Source organism: Scyliorhinus torazame, chromosome 1 (genome assembly GCF_047496885.1).
Source record: "Scyliorhinus torazame isolate Kashiwa2021f chromosome 1, sScyTor2.1, whole genome shotgun sequence".
NCBI classification, from domain to species: Eukaryota; Metazoa; Chordata; class Chondrichthyes; order Carcharhiniformes; family Scyliorhinidae; genus Scyliorhinus; species Scyliorhinus torazame.
The window spans coordinates 173,641,703-173,665,073 of NC_092707.1; the positions used below are offsets into that span (position 1 = coordinate 173,641,703).

The 23,371-nt window shown below is 45.5% G+C and overlaps 2 protein-coding genes across 2 annotated transcripts in view; both read left to right on the forward strand.

The window, feature by feature from the left end:
* tekt2 (tektin 2 (testicular)) overlaps nt 1-9,844 on the forward strand; it is an 83,991-nt gene extending 74,147 nt beyond the window's left edge. Inside the window, exon 10 of the mRNA XM_072501159.1 lies at nt 9,420-9,844. Coding sequence (XP_072357260.1) covers nt 9,420-9,633 — 214 coding nt within the window. The 3' untranslated portion in view covers nt 9,634-9,844. The remainder of the gene's footprint in view (nt 1-9,419) is intronic.
* A 6,008-nt stretch (nt 9,845-15,852) lies between these two features.
* LOC140416976 (RNA-binding protein 38-like) overlaps nt 15,853-23,371 on the forward strand; it is a 29,727-nt gene continuing 22,208 nt past the window's right edge. Inside the window, exons 1-2 of the mRNA XM_072501164.1 lie at nt 15,853-15,984; nt 16,172-16,332. Of these exons, the coding sequence (XP_072357265.1) occupies nt 16,174-16,332 (159 nt within the window). The 5' untranslated portion in view covers nt 15,853-15,984; nt 16,172-16,173. The remainder of the gene's footprint in view (nt 15,985-16,171; nt 16,333-23,371) is intronic.

Genomic DNA, 23,371 nt, shown 5'->3' on the forward strand with positions numbered 1-23,371 from the left:
ACACACTAGAAGACGCTGAAGCGTGAGATGGAAGGACTGAAAGCCCCCCACCAGCTTCAGATATCCGGTAATGTAGAAAACTGGCGGCGCTTCAAACAGCAGTTCAAACTCTATGTTTCGGCCTTAGGCCTGCAGACAGCCTGATGAAAGGCGAATAGCGTTGCTGCTAACAGTAGCACGTCCTCACGCAATTGAACTGTATTAGACATTTGCATTTGACAATGAGGAGGATAGCAAGAGATACAATGAAGTCATTGGGTACTATGATCAGCATTGCCCCCCCAAAAAAAGAATGATACATTTGAGAGATATATGTTTTGTACGCATACCCAGAAACCTGGCGAATCATTCGATAGTTTTATGATTGACTTGAGGCTGAAGGCCCAGTCATGCAATTTCAGTAGCCTGAAATCTTCTCTCATCCGTGACCAAATTGTCTTTGGTGTAGCTAATGATAAGCTCTGTGAGAGGTTGCTGCAGGAAGAAGGTTTGGTATTGGAACAAGCAATAAAGATTTGCCAGGCGAGCAAGGTAGCTGCACAGAAAATCAGCACACGCTGCTTGAAAGATTTGGCAGCAACTCCGAGGAAGACGCCAGCGCTATTAGTGTTGTGACGCACGTCATGAAGAAACGTGGTCTCAGTGCGGGCGGCCATTTTAAGCGGCCGACAGGAGCCGCCATCTTCTGCCAACAGTTGGCACTTGACATGGCCCACAGCAATATCCTGCCTTTGGAAAAGTCTGTTCCAGGTGCGGCCTTGTTGCGCATTTTGCAAAACAGTGTTTTGAGTGCCCTTCAATGGACCATATAAGATCAATATATGTGGGTGTTGAGATGGATACCGACGAACTGTTCTTCATCAATTTCATTGCAACCAAGGACCAGAAGAGTCCGAACAAAAAAGATGAAAACACAATTTTTTTTTTTAAAAACAAAGCTCGTAAGAACTCTCCGGAAACCATAAAAAACAGATGGAAATCGATGGTGTTCCTGAACTCATTATAACGATGCGACTTTGACACTAAAACGAGAGCCAATCTCCTCAGTCGGTCTGCTTGGCACAAGCTGAATGTGCAGCTGAAAGTCGCTGATTGGCCAGGACTGCTGGTATACTATGGTACAAAAAAGATGGAGACTTTTGAAAATGAAAATCGCTTAATGTCACAAGTAGGCTTCAAATGAAGTTACTGTGAAAAGCCCCTAGTCGCCACATTCCGGCGCCTGTTTGGGGAGGCTGTTACGGGAATCGAACCGTGCTGCTGGCCTGCCTCGGTCTGCTTTCAAAGCCAGCAATTTAGCCTTGTGCTAAACAGCCCCTGTAGGCTTACATTAACAGTTCATCATAGGAGCGAATGCATGTGAATCTGTGAACTTACTTGAGCACCTGCATGTCCCAGAATTAGAAGATATCTGCGTGTGCAGATTTGATGAGGATTCGGAAGAAATCCAGACAAAGGACAACAAATCAGACAAAGAGACGGAAGAGCCAGCGAGCATTCCGCAATTCTGGTTAACAATCTTCAAGAACATTGATAGATATTTATTGTCACATGTACTGAAGTACAATGAAAAGTATTTTTCTGCAGCCAAGGGAACGTACACAGTACGTAGATAGTGGACAAAAGAATAATCAACAGAGTACATTGACAAATGGTACATCAACAAATCGTGATTGGTTACAGTACAGAACAAGGGCCAAACAAAGCAAATACATGAGCAAGAGCAGCATAGGGCATCGTGAATAGTGTTCTTGCAGGGAACAGATCAGTCTGAGGGAGAGTCGTTGAGGAGACTAGTAGCTGTGGGGAAGAAGCTGTTCCTATGTCTGGATGTGCAAGTCTTCAGACTTCTGTATCTTTTGCCTGATGGAAGAGTCTGAAAGAGGGCAAAGCCTGGGTGTGAGGGGTCTCTAACAATGCTGCCTGCCTTCCTGAGGCAGCGGGAGGTGTAGACAGTATCACTGGGAGGGTGGCAAGCGTGTGTGATGCGTTGGGCTGAGTTCCCCACACTCTGCAGTTTTTTGCCATCTTGGGCCGGGCAGTTGCCATACCAGGCTGTGATGCAACCGGTTAGGATGCTCTCTATGGCACATCTGTAGAAAGTTGAGTGCATGTGCTCAGTGGCATGATACAGGAGCGTGTCAAACCCGTATTAAAGCACGTACAAGATGTGAATGTTAAATGTTCAGAGCATGAGAAGCCAAGGAGCTCCGCTCTGGAGTTTAAGTTCGAACCCAATGAGTAGTTCGCAAACAAGGGCTGGGATTCTCCCCTACCCGGCGGGGCGGGGGGTCCCGGCGGGATGGAGTGGCGGGAACCACTCCGGCGTCGGGCTGCCTCAAAGGTGCGGAAGTCTCTGCACCTTTAGGGTCCAAGCTCTTACCTTGAGGGGCTAGGCCCGCGCGGAAGCATGCGCGGGAGCGTCAGCGGCTGCTGACATCATCCCCGTGCATGCGCAGGGGAGGGGGTTTCTTCCGCCTCCGCCATAGTGAAGACCATGGTGAAGGCAGAAGAAAAAGAGTGCTCCCACGGCACAGGCCCGCCCGCAGTTCGGTGGGCCCCGATCGCGGGCCAGGCCACCGTGGGGACACCCCCCGGGGCCAGATCGCCCCGCGCCCCCCCCCCCCCCCCCCCCCAGGACCCCAGAGCCCGCCCGCGCCGCCTTGTCCCGCCGTTCAAAAGGTGGTTTAATCCACGCTGGCGGGACAGGCATTCAAGCAGTGGGACTTCGGCCCAACGCGGGCCGGAGAATCGGCGGGGGTGGGCCCGCCGACCGGAGCGCCGCGATTCCCGCCCCCGCCAACCGGCGCGGCGCGATTCCCGCCCCCGCTGACTCTCTAGTGGCGGAGACTTCAGGACATGACGGGGCCGGGATTCACGCCAGCTCCTGGTGATTCTCCGACTCGGCGTGGGGTCGGAGAATCCCGCCCAAGGTGATCACAAAGTATATCCGATGGATTTGCAGCCGCTTCAATCATTCTTTGATGAACCAGAAATCATGGGGTGCACAGGCTGTAAAATCGACAGAAGGGGGGGCAAAAATGTCAGGTGGAGTACTATGAATATGTTTGAAGACTTCGAAGAGGATGCAGAAAGTAATGGCATGGAAGATGAGACAGATGAAGACCAGTATGAACTGCTCGTCGATCTTCGCAGGATGGGCTTAATGAGAAGTCCCAAGAAGCACTACTCCGGTAGTTTGGAAGGAATGAAGAGATGGTCTCAGGGGGATGCCCAGACTGCGCTGAATGCTGAGAAGAGCGGAAGCTCTGAGATGGCGCACTCCAAAATAGAAACTGAGATCAAAGTTGCTGCTGTCACAGAGGACCAGCAGAATGAGCTATAAACAGACAACATCATCCCAATCTTAGAGACGCTTGGTCCAGAGGTACTTCATGGATTGTTTCAGGCCTCTGAAATGATTCCAGTAGTCGATGCCCTGATCCTCAAGGATACTGATGATTAATGGGAAGACATTGATGTGCATATGATGGTAGCAACTCTGGTGTTCAACAGATTGATGACTCCAAGAGTGAAACAGCAGAGATCCTCGAGGATTCTGAGGATGAGTGGGAAGACATCGATGATGAATATTATGATAGCAACTCTGATGTTGAAGAGATTGACAACACTGAGAGTGAAACAGCAGAGGAGCTGATGACTATCTCACAATGCAGCTCAACAGATCAATCATATATTCCCCAACAAGACCATGATGACCCAACTTCTGGATCATCATGACCATAGGGTGTCAGCATCGTTATTTCTAGTGAAGAGAAGCCATTGAGAAATGCCCCAGCGAGCCAAGAAGGGGCAACACCTGTTGCCGTAGATCTAACCTCCACCCAGGCACTAAATAGCGAGGCGCTCCAACATCCCGTTGAGGCCGCAGAAGTGGGCATGGTCACACAACCCAGTGATGACGCGTTAGCTCCTCATGATCCACCTGAGACTCCACAGACCTCCGAGCACAGGATGCAGACCAGCACCGAACCAGAGGCTGCCAAGCCTCAACACAAACACAAAATAATTCGCAAACCAATTGTCAAAACAAGAAGGAGGAAGAGGAGAAGACTGGGAGAGCTAGCTCATCCCAATGACAAAAGCAAAAGAGAAGGTGAGGTCATTACTGATAAACCAGAGACAAAAGTAACAGAAAACGCACAGAAGCAGTAAACAGCGTTGTGGCAAAAAGCAAAAAAGAAAGAAGCTGGTGACTCGCGCATGGCAATCAAAGGTACAGAGTAAAGAAGAGACAAAGTAAGAGGCCTGCACGTAAACCAGTCTTCGAAAAGGCTGACAATAACCCAAATGATCACGGGGGGTGATCCCGTAAGGGAGGCACAATGGCTTGTGCAAAAGAGACGGACACTGACCAAGCATATCATGTTCATGGACATCCTAGTTTAACTTGTTCACGTTGTTTAAATATATCACAAATGTACAAAGTTAAAATAGTAATAATCGTTGTAAACAAACATTAATGTTTTCTGAGGAAGAGGGAATGTGGTGTGACCTCCAACCAGCAGATGGCAGTACAGACCACCATGCAGTCCCGATACAGTGGTCATGTGACAAGGCACTCCGATATAAGTGCGGGCAGATCCGGTGATTGGGGGATGGTTATAAGACGTACACGAGGACAGTCATGCCTAGGGGTAGTTCCAGGGAAATACAAAGAAACTCCATGATAACTTGCTCTGTAATAGATTGCTATCTTACCACGTGTGATTTAATACAGATCCCGATTTGGACAAGTCACAAGTTGTTTGGTAGATTCCTTGCTAGACATCGAACACCAAACACAACACTCAGCTGCTCAGAGGTTTGAGCTTCTTCCAGAGACAGTTACAGAAAGACAGAATTGTAACAGGGCAGAAGACCATTCAGCCCATTGTGTCTACACTGGCTCTCCGAATGAACATTTCAACTGGTTCCATTCTCCTGCCTTCTCCTGTAACCTCGCAGATTGTTTCTTTTCAATTGTTGCCCAATCTTCTATTCTCATCATCTGATAATGTAACCGATTAGGAATTTACAAATTTGAACTTAGTTTGTAAAGCTCCACCTGTCCAATATGTGTACCACCGACCCTAAGGCAACAAACAATTGTGACCAGACCCCGTCCAGTATGCTCAAACATTCTTACTGCCAGAACATATTTAATAATGTGTTCATTTTGCGCCCTTTGTGCTGTGAATGACTTTAAATGTAAAAACTAACACTTTTACCTATATTGGATTGAAAATACACAATTGGAGAAAGGATATTTAACTATTGCAATACATCATTTTGTCTATCAGATACATAAATTCTCCTCATCTCTGTCCTAAAAGGGTGACCCCTAATTTTAAAACAGTGCCACCTAGTTCTGGACTCACCCACATCTACCTTGTCAAAACCATTCAGGATCTTATATTGACGGCATAGTGGTTAGCACTGCTACATCACTGCACTCGGGACCCGGGTTCGATTCCAGCCTTGGGTAACTGTCTGTGTGGAGTTTTGATTTGATTTGATTTATTATTGTCACATGTATTAATATACAGTGAAAAGTATTGTTTCTTGCATGCTGTACAAACAATGCATACCGTACATAGGGATGGAAGGAAGGAGAGACTGCAGAATATAATGTTACAGTTATAGCAAGGTGTAGAGAAAAGATCAACTGAATACAAGGTATGTCCATTCAAAAGTCTGATGGCAGTAGGGAAGAAGCTATTCTTGAGTCGGTTGGTACGTGACCTCAAACTTTGGTATGTTTTTCCTGACGGAAGAAGGTGGAAAAGAGTATGTCCGGGGTGCATGGGGTCCTTAATTATGCTGGCAGCCTTTCTGAGGCAGCGGGAATTGTAGACAGAGTCAATGGATGGGAGACTGGTTTGCATGATGGACTGGGCTACAATCACGACGTTTTGTAGTTTCCTGCGGTCTTGGGCAGAGCAGGCTCCATAACAAGCTGTGATACAACCAGAAAGAATGCTTTTTATGGTGCATCTGTAGAAGTTGGGGAGGGTCGTAGCTGACATGCCAAATTTCCTTAGTCTTATGAGAAAGTAGAGTCGTTGGTGGGCTTTCCTAACTATAGTGTCGGCATGGGGGGACCAGTTGGTGATCTGTACAGCTAAAAACTTGAAGCCCTCGACCCTTTCCACTTCGTTCCCATTAATGTAGACAGGGACATGTTCTTCACTACGCTTCCTGAAGTCGATGACCATCTCCTTCGTTTTGTTGACATTGAGGGAGAGATTATTGTCGTCGCACCAGTTCACCAGATTCTGTATCTCATTCCTGTACTCTGTCTCGTTATTGTTTGAAATCCGACCTACTACGGTGGTGTCATCAGCAAATTTTAAAATCGAATTGGAGGGGAATTTGGCCACACAGTCATATGTGTATAAGGAGTATAGTAGGGGGCCGAGGACACACCCTTGTGGGGCACCGGTGTTGAAGATGATCGTGGAGGAGGTGTTGTTGCCTATCTTTGCTGATTGTGGCCTGTGGGTTAGAAAGTTCAGGATCCAGTCGCAGAGGAAGGAGCCGAGGCCAAGGCCACGGAGTTTGGAGATGAGTTTCGTAGGAATTATGGTGTTGAAGGCTGAGCTGTAGTCGATAAATAGGAGTCTTACATAGGTGTCTTTGTTATCTAGGTGTTCCAGGGTAGAGTGCAGGGCCATGGAGATGGCGTCTGCTGTGGACCTGTTGCAGCGATAGGCGAACTGTAGTGGATCAAGGCAATCCGGGAGTCTAGAATTGATTTGTGCCATGACTAACCTTTCGAAGCACTTCATGATGATGGATGTCAGAGCCACTGGACGATAGTCATTAAGGCACGCTGCTTGACCTTTATTTTGGTACAGGGATGATGGTCGGCTTCTTGAAGCAGATAGGGACCTGAGATTGTTGTAAAGAGAGGTTGAAGATGTCTGCGAATACCCCCGCCAGCTGATCCGCGCAAGACCCAAGTGCTCATCCGGGTACCCCATCCGGGCCAGTGGCTTTCCGTGGGTTGACCTACGAGAAGGCTGCTCTGACGTCTGCAGTGGTGATCTCAGATACAAGTTCATTCGCGGCTTCTGTGGTGGAGGGCTCGCTCTCGCTGACCTCTTGCTCAAAGCGGGCATAGAATGCGTTGAGCCCATCAGGGAGGGATGCATTGGAGCCAACGATTTTACATGCCTTCATCTTGTAGTCCATCATGTCTTGCAGACCTTGCCATAGACGGCGGGGATCCGTGTGGCTAGCCTGCGACTCGAGCTTGGTCCGGTACTGTCTTTTGGCATCTTTGATGGATTTCTTTAGATCATATCTGGCTTTCTTGTATTGATCAAGGTCGCCTGACTTGAACGGCTCAGACCTAGACTTCAGCAAGCAGTGCATATCCCTGTTCATCCAGGGTTTCCGGTTGGGAAACACGCGGATTTGCTTCTTTGGCACACACTTTTCTACACACTTACTAATGAAGTCAGTTACTGTAGTGGCATACGCGTTCAGGCAGGTCGCAGAGTTTTTAAATACTGACCAGTCCACTGACTCTAAGCAGTCCCGTAGGAGATCATCCAATTCCTCAGACCAACAATGCACGACTTTCACGGATTCTTCCGCTTCAGTTTTTGCTTATAAGCGGGAGCAGGAGCACAGGCTTGTGGTCAGATTTGCCAAAGTGTGGGCGGGCGATAGAGCGGTAGGCATGTTTGATATTTGTGTAGCAGTGGTCCAGGGTGTTTGGGCCTTTGGTGGAACAGGTGACGAGTCCGTGGTAACTTGGTAGTACGCTCTTGAGCTTGGCCTGATTGAAGTCCCCAGCTACAATGAACAAGGCCTCGGGAGTTTCGTTTCAAGGCTATTTGTGGTGGTGAATATTTCATTTTCACATTCTCCCGTGTCTATGTGGGTTTCCTCTGGGTGCTCCGGTTTCCTCCCACAGTCCAAAGACGTGCAGGTTAGGTGGATTGGCCATGCCAAATTGCCCCTTGGTGTCCAAAGATGTGCAGGTTAGTTTATGGGGTTACAAGAATAGGGCTATTTGTGTGGGGGAGTGAGCCTAGGCAGGGTGCTCTTTCAGAGGGTCGGTGCAGACTCTAGGCCAAATGGCCTCCTTCTGCACTGTTCTATGATCTTATATGCTTATAATCAAGTCAGCCCTCACCCTTCTAAGCTCTAGTGGAAACAAACTTAGCATTTCCAATCTATCCTCGTAAGACAACCTGCTGTTTCCAGGAACAAATCAAGTAAATGTCCTCTGAACTGCCTCCAATGCATTTACATCCTTCCTTAAATAAGGAGATGAAATCTGCACAATATTTGCATAGGCGTCACTAGCATCTTAAGCGCAACCACCTTGAGTCAAAACTATCCTAGTTCTATGATTCTTTAACTCTGGAATCTTGCATTTAGGAACTCACTTTCTCTCTGTCTTAGCATGACTATCCTAGAAGTCCAATGCACTGTTAGTAGAGCCCTTCAGTTATTGAGTTTTAAACCTTGTTAGCCAGTGCAAACTTTCAATTGAATTTGGCTTGAAATAAATGTTCAAACTGAATTGCTTGAAAAATAGAAGAACACGCAGGAATTTATTCCCCTGTCTCCTTTCAACTAACTTTTTATTTACCCATCCACTACTATTGTTTATCTCCCAGGCAGCTTGATCATATGATCAGTGATTGGAAGCAAATTGTTTTTATTTTACAAGTAATCATCTTCCATTGAAACCTAGTAAAGAAATCATCACCTCAAAGGGAAAATTCTACTTTCTGCATTAAACTACCTGCATTCCACCTCCAATGTAATTAGCTGCTTGATGTGGGCAGCACTGTAGCACAGTGGTTAGTACAGTAGCTTCACAGTGCCAGGGTCCCAGGTTCGATTCCCGGCTGGGTCACTGGCTGTGTGGAGTCTGCACGTTCTCCCCGTGTCTGCGTGGGTTTCCTCTTGGTGCTCCGGTTTCCTCCCACTAGTCCCGTAAGACGTGCTGTTCGGTAATTTGGACATTCTGAATTCTCCCTCTGTGTGCCCGAACAGGCCCCGAACTAGGGGTTTTCACAGTAACTTCATTGCAGCCTACTTGTGACAATAAAGATTATTATTATTAAAAATTTGCAAGTTCAGCTAGGGTTAAATTTGTCTCCTAGTGAGGAAGCTTTCATTTGGTGCCTCCTCGTGATGGCACAGCTGCGGTGAGAAGGAAACTGCAGCAAGAACTTTCATTGTCCCGCTCTAAGAGCCTCATCAGTGTGCCACCTGATAAAGAAAATCATAATGACCAATTCTGGAGTTTAAGATTGTTAGGTTATGTTGTAGTTGAGTGTGAAGTGTAGAATTACTGAGATAAATGGTGGAATTTGTTGAAAGCAGAAGAGAAAAAAACGTGATGATGACCTAACTTTACAATTGCTTTAATTCTTATTCCTGTGTTTCAGGGATGCTTTGACTGCTCTGTACAAGCAACTTGCACGTGTGCAAGAGGATATTGGCTTCAAGACCCATTCACTCTGTCTTGATAAGCATAGCATGGACGTAAGAGCAAAATTAACAACTCCACCTGAGAAATATGTGTCAAAGATGGATAGCTTCACCCGCACACCCAACCGGCAACTGTCAGAAATCAAATGCCGACAACTTGAATTATTATAATATGGGATCAAGCACACATTGCACACTCATGCTCAATCTTACTATAATGAATCTATAATGTGCTATAATCATACAAGGTAATAAATAAATGTACGACACATCTATCAGCAGAGTTTATGGTGTTAACAGCCGAATAAGAAGAAAACAATTGGGAGATGTAATTTAAACAGCTATGGTCTTTGGGCTACAAATAATAAATTCTGCAAACAGCGATCAGTTTCCTCATTTAAAAAGTAGTTGGAATTAAGGACTATTCCCATAAATTATCTTGGTGACTTAATAAATATATGGTTCAGTAGAGTCGCATACTCCATAATCTAGCTGGCATTGGAAGGACAGGTGGTAGAGGGGTGTGTGGAAATATCAATTGGCCATTCCTGATTCTGATCTCTTGTGATCTTTACCGGAAAGTGTGTTAAAACGTACTAGGGGCGACCAGCACCCATGGAACTGCACCCCAGCAAACATCAGAACCTTCAGGGAGGGAGAAGAGAAAATGGATAACAAAGCACACTTTACGAAAGTGGATATTTGGATTTCTCTGACTATTTTTTCTTTTGGCTAGTTGCATGTACAGAAATGTAAGGCTTACAGATCAAGAAGAACATTCTCTATTTTGGTATTTTTCTGCGCATAAGATGTTATATTTTATTGGTTATTTTCTACCTGAAACAGGAAACTGATGGTCTTATCTTTTGGCAAATGGATCAAATAATGGCTTTAAACTTAATGAGGCCATAATCTCATATCCAATGACCCGGTCATGCTTGATCGTTCTTCTAAACTTCAAAGAGGATAGGTCCACTCTTCTCATATGATATTCTTGTCATAGCACAACTCTCTTATCCCAGGAATCAAACTAATAAGCCTTAGTTGCACCCATGTCCAAGGCAATTATACCTTTCCTTGGGTATGGACAACAAAGCTGTACACAATATTCCAGGTGTGGTCTCACCTAAGCCTTGTACAATTGCAATAAGGTTTCCTTACTCTTCTAATGCCAACATCTCTGTATTAAAGGCCAATATATCATTTTCCTTCCTAATCTAAGCACTGCAGTCCTGCCACATCCAGCCATGAATGGTGGTGGACTATTAAACAACTCATTCAAGGAGGAGGTTCCACAAATATCCCTATCCTCAATGATGGGGGAACCAGCACATATGTGGAAAAGTCAAGGCCGAGCCATTCGCAACGGTCTTCAGCAGAGGTGCCGAGTCGATGATCCATCTAGGTCTCCGCCAGAGGTCCCCAGCATCACAGATATCAGTCTTCAGCCAATATGATTCACTCCACGTGATACCAAGAAACGGCTGAAGGCACTGGATACTGCAAAGGCTATGGGTCCTGATAATATTCCGGCAATAGTACTGAAGACTTGTGCTCCAGAACTTGCCGCACCCCTTGCCAAGCTGTTCCAGTACTGCTACACACTGGCATCTACCCAGCAATGTGTAAAGTTGCCCAGGTGTGTCCTGTATGCAAGAAAGAGGACAAACCCAACCCATCCAATTACTGACCTATCAGTCTACTCTCCATCATCAGCAAAGTGATGGAAGGAGTCATCATCGGTGCTGCTCACGACCGCTCAGTTTGGGTTCTACCAGGGTCACTTAGTTCCTGACCTCATTACAGCCTTGGTTCAAACATGGACAAAAGAGCTGAATGCCAGAGATAAGGGTGACTGTCCTTGACATCAAGACAGCATTTGACCGAGTATGGCATCAAAGAGCCCTAGCTAAACTGGAATCAATGGGAATCAGGAAAAACTCTCTGCTGGTTGGAGCCATACCTGGCACAAAGGAAGATGGTTGTGGTGGTTGGAGGTCAATCACCTCAGCTCCAGGACATCACTGCAGGAGTTCCTCAGCGTAGTGTCTTCAGCCCAACCATCTTCAGCTGCTTCATCAATGACCTGCCGTTCATCATAAGGTCAGAAGTGGTGATGTTTGTGTATGACTGCACAATGTTCAGCACCATTCGCGACTCCTCAGATAATGAAGCAATCTACGTCCAAATGCAGCAAGACCTGGACAGTATCCAGGCTTGGGCTGACAAGTGGCAAGTTATATTTGCGCCACACAAGTGCCAGCAAAGACCATCTCCTACAAGAGAGCATCGAACCATCGCCCCTTGACATTCAATGGCATTACCTTTGCTGAAGCCCTCACCATCAACATCCTGGAGGTTAACATTGATCAGAAACTGAACTGAACTCAACACATTAACACTGTTAATGACCAAGACAGGTCAAAGGCTAAGAATCCTATGGCGAGTAACTCACCTCCTGACCCCCCACAAGCCTAACCAAAGCCATTTCCTCCATTTTTATCAGCAGCAAACAAGGTAAGAGAAAATGGTGGGTTGCTCAGGTCGGCCGGCGTGGGTCAAGGCACAAGTTTGGAGTGTAATGGAATACTCTCCACTTGCCTGGATGAGTGCAGCTCCAACAACACTCAAGAAGCTCGACACCATCCAGGACAAAGTAGTCCGCTTGATTGCTCCTCCTTCCACAAACATTCAAACCCTCCACCACCGATGAACAGTGGCAGCTGTGTGTACCATCTACGAGATGCACTGCAATAACTCACCGAGGTTCCTTAAACAGCACCTTCCAAACCCACGACCACTACCATCTAGAACAGTGTTCTTCAAAGACAGGGGCGCAACCCGCGGGTGGGTCGCGGGCGGGTGTCGGGAGGGTCGCGGAGCCTGTCCTTCGTGGCGCTCCCGATCATGCAAATCCCCGCGCAGCAGCCGGCTTTTAATAGTGCAAAACTATGCGCATGCGCGCCGATGATCGGGCGCACATGCGCAGTGCTACCGCTATTTTTTTAAACGGTCGCAGCTTTTTGTTTCAAGTTCAGGTTTTTTAATTCATTTTATTCATTTAATTTTTTTTTTCATTTATTTTATTCATTTTATTTTTTTTACAAGTTCGGGGGGGGTTTATTCATTTATTTTATTCATTTAATTCTTTTTTTACAAGTCCGGGGGGGGGTTTATTTGATAACATTTTACAGGAAAAAAATTCAGAACTTTGGACAGCTGGAGACTCCATACTTTCCGACACAGGAAGTCTTCACCTTCATCCAACAGGTTCCATTGGAGGAGCGTGTATGAAGGCCAAAGGGACCCAAAGCCATTTCCTCCATTTTTATCAGCAGCAAACAAGGTAAGAGAAAATGGTGGGTTGCTCAGGTCGGCCGGCATGGGTCGCGAAGGTAGGCCGGTTGGCAAAAATGGGTCCCTGGAAAAAATGTTTGAAGAACACTGATCTAGAAGGACAAGAGCTGCGGATACCTGGGAACCTCACCATCTGGAGGTTCCCCTCCAAGTCACACACCACCCCGACTTGGAAATATATTGCAGTTCCTTCACTGTGCTGGGGAAAAATCCTGGAACTCTATCCCTATCAGCATAGTGGGTGTACCTACACCTGAAGGACTGCAATGGTTCAAGAAGGCAACTCATCAGTACCTTCTGAAGGGCAACTAGGGATGGACAATAAATGCTGGCCTAACCAATGATGCCCACATTCCGTAAATTATTTCTTTTTTAAATTTGCTTGCAATACCATCACATTAACTTTGTGTTTCAGATTTTTTAAATCCCTATGAACACTAACAATAATTTCTCATCATTTAAAAAATATTCTGCTCTCTCATCACCTGAACTCCCATACCTTTTGACAGCACCTTCCAAACCCGTGACCTCTACCATCAAGGGTGGGGAGGTGGGAGCAAAGACAGCAGACACATTGGAATAATACCTGGAAGTTCCCCTCCAAGCTACTCACCATCTTGACTTGGAAATATATTGCCGTTCCTTCACTGTCGCCAGGTCAGAATCCTGGAATTCCCCCCTGAACACCACATGGATTGGAGCGGTTCAAGAAGGCAGCTCACCACCACCTTTTCAAGGGCAATTAGGGAAAGGAAACAAGCCCACTAATTAATTTTTAAAAACTTAGAGCTGAACAGGATAGCTCATCCGAACAGGCGCCGGAATGTGGCGACTAGGGGCTTTTCACAGTAACTTCATTTGAAGCCTACTTTGTGACAATAAGCAATTTTCATTTTTTCATTTAATTTCCTTCCAAAAGGGCATTAGTGAACAAGATGGAGTTTTGCAACAACCAATGATACTTTCATGGTGACTAATACTGGGACTAGCTTTCAATTCCAGATTTATTAATTGCATTCAAATGCCACCAGCTGCAATGGTGGGATTTGAGCCCGTGTCCTCCGAACAATAGCCTGGACCTCTGAATTACTATTCCAGTGACCTTACCACTATGCCACCATCTCCCCTTAAAAATGGTTACTATTTAAATAAATAAAACTCTTTTAACATCTAACTTACTTGACACTATCTGTGTGGTCAAATGTATGCGAGTGTCCGCTGGAGATTGGTCGAGTAATTTTTCCTTGTTTTCAAATCCTACATGGCCTCACCCTTCCACATCTTTGTAAGCTCCTCCAGCCCCATAATCCTCCGAGATATATGTAATTTTCCAATTCTGGTCTCTTAGGCACTTGCAGTTTTGATGACCCCATCTTTGGCAGGCATTCTTTCAACGGCTTGGGCCCCAAGCTCTGAAATTCCTTCCCTAAAGGGCGGTACGGTAGCACAGTTGCTTCACAGCGCCAGGGTCCCAGGTTCAATTCCCGGCTTGGGTCACTGTCTGTGTGGAGTCTGCACATTCCCCCTGTGTCTGTGAGGGTTTCGTCCCACAAGTCCCGAAAGATGAGCTGTTAGGTAATAGGACGTTCTGAATTCTCCCTCTGTGGACCCAAACAGGTGCCGGAATGTGGTGACTAGGGGCTTTTCACAGTAACTTCAGTGCAGTGTTAATGTAAACCTACTTGTGACAATAAAGATTATTATTATTATAAATCTCTCCTCCACTCTTTCCTACTTTCCCCCTTTAAGACTCTTCTTGAAACGTACCTCTTTGATCAAGCGTTTGGTTGCTTGCCCTAATATCTGTGTGTGGCTTGGTATGAAATCTTGCTCGATAATGCTGCTGAGAACCACCTCGGGCTGTGCTATGTAAATACAGACTGCTGTTGTTATTATTAGTCTTCACTTAGAAGGATTTACACTTTTGTGACCACACTTTGCAGGCAACTAATTACTTTGAAGTGTAATCACTGTTGTAATCTCAGAAGCACAACCAATTTGCACACAGAAAACACCCACAATGTGATAATGACCAAATAATCCTGTTTGTGATGTGATTGATGGATAAAGATTGACCAGGACACTGGGGATTTTCATTTCTCATTTCCAGAATAGTGAGTTAGGACGGTTCATGTCAACCTGAAGGCAGGCATTAACATCTTGCCAAGCAAACAGCACAATCTAGATTTTGTGTTCAAGTCCAAGGTTGGGAGTTGAATCCACAACTGCAGGTGCTACCAACTGCGCCCCAGTTGACACTAAAAAGATAATGTAGGAAAACGGGAGACCCAATTCCGTGGAATAATGGCAAGTGGCTGCCACATTAATGGATGCCGCTTGGCTAAGGTTATTATTTATAAGCAGCCTGAGGTGGAGGGCACGACCAATCGTGGGGAGGAATCGGAAACAGAGGAGCAGCGCGTCGATGCATAAAACTTCAAAAATAAAATGACAGCAGATAATTGTAGAGCTCCGTTTTGAACCCCAATTTCTGTGGGGCATTGCCTTTAGATTTCGGGGGGGGGGGGGGGGGAAGGAAGAATTGCTATGTTATTATACAACCCACTGCACGGGTGGGTAAGGCTTGATTTGACTATGATACATTAACGCACTGATATTTGAATCGAGAGATTTGCAGCTGGGAAGTAAAACGAAAAAAACTAAAAGAATTCATTCGAGAATATGTTGAATCCCAATCGAGTGTTTAGCAGTCCATTTCCAGCAGACGGCGTCGGAGTTCTTCGGTTACACTACCCCTTTCCACATGCTCATTAAAAATAGAGGCAGAGGCTTCTGATATTAATCCTGACCCGCAGTTATCAATGATACAACATATTAGCGCGATCAATACGCAAGGTTTAATGATCAGAGAGCTGGAGTGGCTCAGTGACCTTAAATATCCTCTTTGGTCGTTATGAATCGATTGCTGTTAAAGGAAGTCCGGACGTGCCAGTGATTGACAGGTTCAGCAGCCAAGATAAAAACACATCCTTTCACAAAGGCGGGGAATAGGCGCCGAGTGAGCCAATGGGTTTAGGAGGGGGGTCCCCGTGGTCCCGGGTGGATACATTGTGAGAGTTACAAAGAAACAAAAGCAACTAAGAGGGGGAGTGAGCGGCGAGACAAAGAAGTGAATTCCGCAGCAGACACGCGTTCAGCCAGCTAGTGAGTAACTCCTTACCCACAAAGTGTGCCCATTACGAATTCTCTTCACCTGGACGCTAATAATGAGTTAATTACTGCTAATCATATAATCAGTTCCTCTCGTGATTTTTAACGTTTTTTTATTGTACGAGTTGTATATTTTTTTGTGTCTTCCACCCCCCCCCCCCTCTTCCGTCCTTGATACCAGCTATGAATAAGGATAGAGTATTTCGAAAGCTCTTCGTGGGTGGGTTACCTTATCACAGCAACGAAATATCTCTGCGGCGGTATTTCCAGCGATTCGGGGAGATTGAAGAAGCAGCGGTGATAACGGACAGGTTGACCGGACGATCTCGAGGTTATGGCTTTGTGAGTATCTTTAATTTATCAACATTACCAGGGCCAAATGTCCCATTCCTCATCCCTTTTTGGAGAGGAGGAAAAACAAAGTTGAACTATTTGATGAGATGCCGCGGCTGAAATTAACCAAAAAAGGGACAAGTTTGTTGGGTCAAAACTCCTTCTATAATTGAGTGTTGACCAATAGAAATATAGGTGCGAGAAGGGCGATACTGTTGAGCCAGGCTCGCTGATCTTTGGTAGAAAGCGCCTTGTATTTGTGTTCTCAAAACGTGTATATTTACACAAACTATCGCCACCAAGTAACCAAGGAAGTAAAGCAGCTGTAACCATCAACACAATGTTTTGGTCTTGCCATTTTACCAACCACACTCCTGAAGGTTAAAGCTCAGAAAATCATTCTGGGATGTGGGCATCGCTGGCTGGGCCAGCATGTGTTGCCCACCCCTAACTGCCCTTGAGAAGGTAGTGGTGAGCTGTCTCTTTGAACTGCTCCAATCCACGTGGTGTCGGTATAATTCGCTGTTCAGGAGAGTTCCAGGATTTTGTCCCAACCACAGTGAAGGACCGGTGAAATATTTCCAAATCTTTTCATACATGAGTATTGAGATGGCCACGGGTGTTTATTACTCTTTATTTATTTAGATTTGTATGTATGTGTAATTAATGTATTGGACAGCATTCTAAATTTCCCCATGTTAACCATAAAAAATGTTGGACCCATTTTTTATTATATGTAATCAAACAAAATGACCTATCTATTTTTGAAGAGCATTAGAGGGAACACTATAGGAAATCCCTATTGGTTCATGTTTTATGGCCTTTCATGTCCACGTGAACATGTGCATTGCAAATAACGGATCGGCTGAACATCCTATGGTTGGTACTCCAAAGAATGAGGTGTTAATGAACTATGCGCCAATATTACTGTCTTTCATTCTAAACTCCACATCCCTAGCCAAGCTGGTCCAGTCCAGCGACAACACTGGCAACTACCCAGCAATGTGGAACATTGCCCAGGTGTGTCCTGTATACAAGAAACCGGACAAATCCAACCCAACCAATTACTGCCCAATCAGTCTAGTCATCAACTGTGCTATCAAGTGGCACTTACTCAGCAATAATCTACCCATGGATGCTCCGTGTTCTGCCAGGGTCACTCAGCTTCTGACCTTATTACTTACAACCATGGTTCAAACATGGACAAAAGAACTGAATGCCAGAGGAGAGACTGACTGACCTTGACCAAGTATGGCATCAAGATGCCCTAGCAAAACTGTAGTGAATGGGAATCCGGGGACGCCGAGGACCTGGGTTCAATCCTGTTTGCTCATTCTCTGTGTCCGCGTGGGTCTCACACCCACAACCCAAAGCAGGCTAGTGAACTGGCCATGCGAAATTGCCCCTTAATTGGGGGAAAAAAATAATTCGGTATTTTAAATGGGAATCGGGGGGGGGGGGGGGGCCTCACTGGCTGAAGTCATACCTGCCACAAAGGAAGATGGTTGTGATAGTTGGAGGTCAATCATCTCCACTCCAGGACATCACTGCTAGAGTTCCTCAGGGTAGTGTCCTGGCCCCAACCATCTTCAGCTGCTTCACCAATGACATCCCTTCCATCATAAAGTCAGATGTGGATATGTTCGCAGATGACTGCACACAGATGTTCGCAGATGACTGCACACAGATGACTGCACAATGTTCACCATTCGCAACTCTGATAATGAAGCCATCCATGTCCAAATGCAGCAAGACCTGCACAATATCCAGGCTTGGGCTGGCAAGTTACATGCAAGTGCCAGGCAATGACCATCTCTTAAAAGAAAGGATCTAACCATCTCCCCTTGACATTCAATGGCATTACCATCGCTGAATCCCTCACAATCAACAACCTGGAGTAACCATTGATCAGAAACTGATCATACCTTAAACTACAGAGTAATGAACACCGCCCAGTCCATCACGCAAAACCACCTCCTAGCCACTGACTCTGTCTGCACCCTGTGCTGTCTCAGGAAAGCAGACCGTGTAATCAAAGACCCCTCCCACCCGGGTTATTCTCTCTTCCATCGGGCAGGAAATAAAAAAAAGTCTGAGAACACACACTAACGAGTTCAAAAACAGCTACTGGTGGACAAGGATAAGAGTGGTCCGAGGATGAATGTGCTAAATTGGGGGAAGGCTAATTATAACAATATTAGGCGGGAACTGAAGAACATAGATTGGGGGCGGATGTTTGAGGGCAAATCAACATCTGACATGTGGGAGGCTTTCAAGTGTCAGTTGAAAGGAATACAGGACAGGCATGTTCCTGTGAGGAAGAAAGATAAATACGGCAATTTTCGGGAACCTTGGATGACGAGTGATATTGTAGGCCTCGTCAAAAAGAAAAAGGAGGCATTTGTCAGGGCTAAAAGGCTGGGAACAGACGAAGCCTGTGTGGCATATAAGGAAAGTAGGAAGGAACTTAAGCAAGGAGTCAGGAGGGCTAGAAGGGGTCATGAAAAGTCATTGGCAAATAGGGTTAAGGAAAATCCCAAGGCTTTTTACACGTACATAAAAAGCAAGAGGGTAGCCAGGGAAAGGGTTGGCCCACTGAAGGATAGGCAAGGGAATCTATGTGTGGAGCCAGAGGAAATGGGCGAGGTACTAAATGAATACTTTGCATCAGTATTCACCAAAGAGAAGGAATTGGTAGATGTTGAGTCTGGAGAAGGGGGTGTAGATAGCCTGGGTCACATTGTGATCCAAAAAGACGAGGTGTTGGGTGTCTTAAAAAATATTAAGGTAGATAAGTCCCCAGGGCCGGATGGGATCTACCCCAGAATACTGAAGGAGGCTGGAGAGGAAATTGCTGAGGCCTTGACCGAAATCTTTGGATCCTCGCTGTCTTCAGGGGATGTCCCGGAGGACTGGAGAATAGCCAATGTTGTTCCTCTGTTTAAGAAGGGTAGCAAGGATAATTCCGGGAACTACAGGCCGGTGAGCCTTACTTCAGTGATAGGGAAATTACTGGAGAGAATTCTTCGAGACAGGATCTACTCCCATTTGGAAGCAAATGGACGTATTAGTGAGAGGCAGCACTGTTTTGTGAAGGGGAGGTCGTGTCTCACTAACTTGATAGAGTTTTTCGAGGAGGTCACTAAGATGATTGATGCAGGTAGGGCAGTAGATGTTGTCTATATGGACTTCAGTAAGGCCTTTGACAAGGTCCCTCATGGTAGACTAGTACAAAAGGTGAAGTCACACGGGATCAGGGGTGAACTGGCAAGGTGGATACTGAACTGGCTAGGCCATAGAAGGCAGAGGGTAGCAATGGAGGGATGCTTTTCTAATTGGAGGGCTGTGACCAGTGGTGTTCCACAGGGATCAGTGCTGGGACCTTTGCTCTTTGTAGTATATATAAATGATTTGGAGGAAAATGTAACTGGTCTGATTAGTAAGTTTGCAGACGACACAAAGGTTGGTGGAATTGCGGATAGCGATGAGGACTGTCTGAGGATACAGCAGGATTTAGATTGTCTGGAGACTTGGGCGGAGAGATGGCAGATGGAGTTTAATCCGGACAAATGTGAGGTAATGCATTTTGGAAGGGCTAATGCAGGTAGGGAATATACAGTGAATGGTAGAACCCTCAAGAGTATTGAAAGTCAAAGAGATCTAGGAGTACAGGTCCACAGGTCATTGAAAGGGGCAACACAGGTGGAGAAGGTAGTCAAGAAGGCATACGGCATGCTTGCCTTCATTGGCCGGGGCATTGAGTATAAGAATTGGCAAGTCATGTTGCAGCTGTATAGAACCTTAGTTAGGCCACACTTGGAGTATAGTGTTCAATTCTGGTCGCCACACTACCAGAAGGATGTGGAGGCTTTAGAGAGGGTGCAGAAGAGATTTACCAGAATGTTGCCTGGTATGGAGGGCATAAGCTATGAGGAGCGATTGAATAAACTCGGTTTGTTCTCACTGGAACAAAGGAGGTTGAGGGGCGACCTGATAGAGGTATACAAAATTATGAGGGGCATAGACAGAGTGGATAGTCAGAGGCTTTTCCCCAGGGTAGAGGGGTCAATTACTAGGGGGCATAGGTTTAAGGTGAGAGGGGCAAGGTTTAGAGTAGATGTACGAGGCAAGTTTTTTACGCAGAGGGCAGTGGGTGCCTGGAACTCACTACCGGAGGAGGTAGTGGAAGCAGGGACGATAGGGACATTTAAGGGGCATCTTGACAAATATATGAATAGGATGGGAATAGAAGGATACGGACCCAGGAAGTGTAGAAGATTGTAGTTTATTCGGGCAGTATGGTCGGCACGGGCTTGGAGGGCCGAAGGGCCTGTTCCTGTGCTGTACATTTCTTTGTTCTTTGTTGTTCTTTGTTCTTCCCCACTGTTACCAGACTCCAAAATGACCCTCTTATGGACTGAACTGATCTCTCCATACACCTTCTTTACTGAGTAGTATTACACTCCATATGCTTCAATCGATCTCTGTGCCTATTTACATTGTGTATTTGTCCTATGCTTTTTCATGTATGGAATGATCTGCCTGGACTACGCAGAACAATACTTTTCACTGTACCTCCGTACACGTGACAATAAATCAAATTGAACTGGATTAGCCATATTAAGACTGGCTACCAGCGCAGGTCAAAGGCTAGGAATCCTATGACGAATAACTCCCCTCCTGCCCCCAAAAAGCCTGTCCACCATCTACAAGTCAGGAGTGTAATGGAATATTCTCCACTTGCCAGGATCAGTGCAGCTCCAACAACACTCAAGAAACACCTGACAGCAGGATGGCGCAGTAGGTTAGTACTGCGGCCTCACGGTTCGATCCGTGTGGAATTTGCACATTCTCCCAGTGTTTGCGTGGGTTTCGCCCCCACAACCCAAAAATGTGCAAGCTAGGTGGATTGGCCACTCTAATTTGCCCCTTAATTGGAAAAAATGATTTTTTCTCTAAATTAATATTTTTTAAAAACTCAACATCATCCAGGACAAAGCAGCCCTTGATTGCTACCCCTTCCACAAACATTCAATCCCTCCACCACTGAACAATAGAAGCCGTGTGTACCATCTATAAGATGCACTGCAGGAACTCGCCAGGGTTACTTCAGCAGCACCTTCCAAATCCACAACCACTACCATCTAGAAGGACAAAAGCAGCAGATACCTGGAACCCCACCACCTGGGGGTTCCCCTCCAAGTCACACACCACCCTGACTTGGGAATGTATCGCCATTCCTTCACTGTCGCTGGGTCAAATGAATTGGGTACACTAAATTTACATTAAAAAAAAAAAAAAAAAAGACTTTTGAATGGACCTACCTCTTATTAAGTTGATCTTTTCTCTACACCCTAGCTATGACTGTAACATTACATCCTGCAGTCTCTCCTTCCTTCCCTATGTACGGTATACATTATCTGTATAGCATGCAAGAAACTACTTCTCACTGTATACTAATAAATCAAATAGGGATGGGCAATAAATGCTGATCTAACCAGTGAGTCCTCCATCTCCTGAATAAATAAAACAATACTTTGGATATGATAATGTCACCTATCGATGTGTACAGGTGATATTAACATTATAGCAAATAGTGTTTATCTTTTGTTCCACCCAAAGTAATATGCTGGCCAGCATTATGTCCCTTTGCCCTCTTGCCATATGCTGACTCCATTATTATAGTGGCTAGATTTGATCCTTGAATTTCTAGCGTTGTCCAGTAAATTGAACTAATATTTTTCTCTCTGAAATCATAGGTGTTGTGTACATCCACCTGTTGGCAAAACCCAAGGTTTTATTTGGCTCTGAATCAAGTTGACGTTGGTTGAAAATATGTGATGCCTGTACAATATGCAGCCTTACTCAGTGATATAGAGGTGGAAGCAACAACAGTTGATAGCTTGACAGTAAATTGGAATTTAGAAAGCCTGATAACTTAAAAACACATCACCAGGAAGTGGGCTGCGTGGCCCAACGGGTTGTTCCCATTGGTCTAGTACATGTCTGAGCTAATGCCTTGTGTCTTGATGTCCCTTTTTATGATTTTTCAATTCTAACTTGTGACTTGGGCAAGATTTAGACAAACCTTTTACAAATTTACATTGAGGTCAAATACAATGTGACAGTAATTGCAATGGGGCATTCCAGATAAAGTGCTCCGATTTTATTTTCCTCTAGAAAACATGTCACGTCCATCCTGCTATCCCTTCATTTGAGCTCACAAATCCACATTCAGGACCAGCCTTTGGATTGGATTGGATTGGATTTGTTTATTGTCACGTGTACAGAGGTACACGAGCAGCTCAACAGATCATTAAATACATGGGAAGAAAAGAAAATACATAATAGGGCAACACAACATATACCTTGATCTGGAAAAGCAGCATCCCTGACAAGAGAAACAACAGTTAACAGTCTAATATCCAGTCAGAACTGAGAGGGGTAGAAATGTTAATGGCTTTTATGCTGTTGGAACAGTGCAAGGACCTGGGTTCGGTTCCCGCCTTGGATCACTGTCTTTGCGGAGTCTGTACATTCTCCCCGTGTCTGCATGGGTTTGCTCCGGTTTCTCTGCAAGTCCCGAAAGACGTGCTTGTTGGGTGAATTGGACATTACAAACAGTCGCCAAGTGTGGCGACTAGGGGATTTTCACTTCATTGCAGTGTTAATGTAAGCCTACCTGTGACGCTAATAAAGAATATTATTTTTTTAAATGGAGGTCCGGCGAGATTAAATGACAAATATCATAGAACACGGGACAAAGGAAGTGGTAATGATACGATTAAAGATTGAAACAGTAGTTAATAGTGGAATAAAGATCAGCATTGAAAGCAAAATATGAGAATGAGATGCAGACTGGTACTGGGGTCGGGTTTTGGAGGGGAGAGAGAATTAAAATGGTGAACAGAGTTCATGCTCTAAAGTTGCTGAACTTGGTGCCTAATCAGAAGATGTGCTGTTCCTCCAGCTAGCACTGGGCTTCACTGGAACGTTGTAGCAGGCTGAGGACAGAAATGTGAGCATGACAGCAAGATGGTGAATTGAA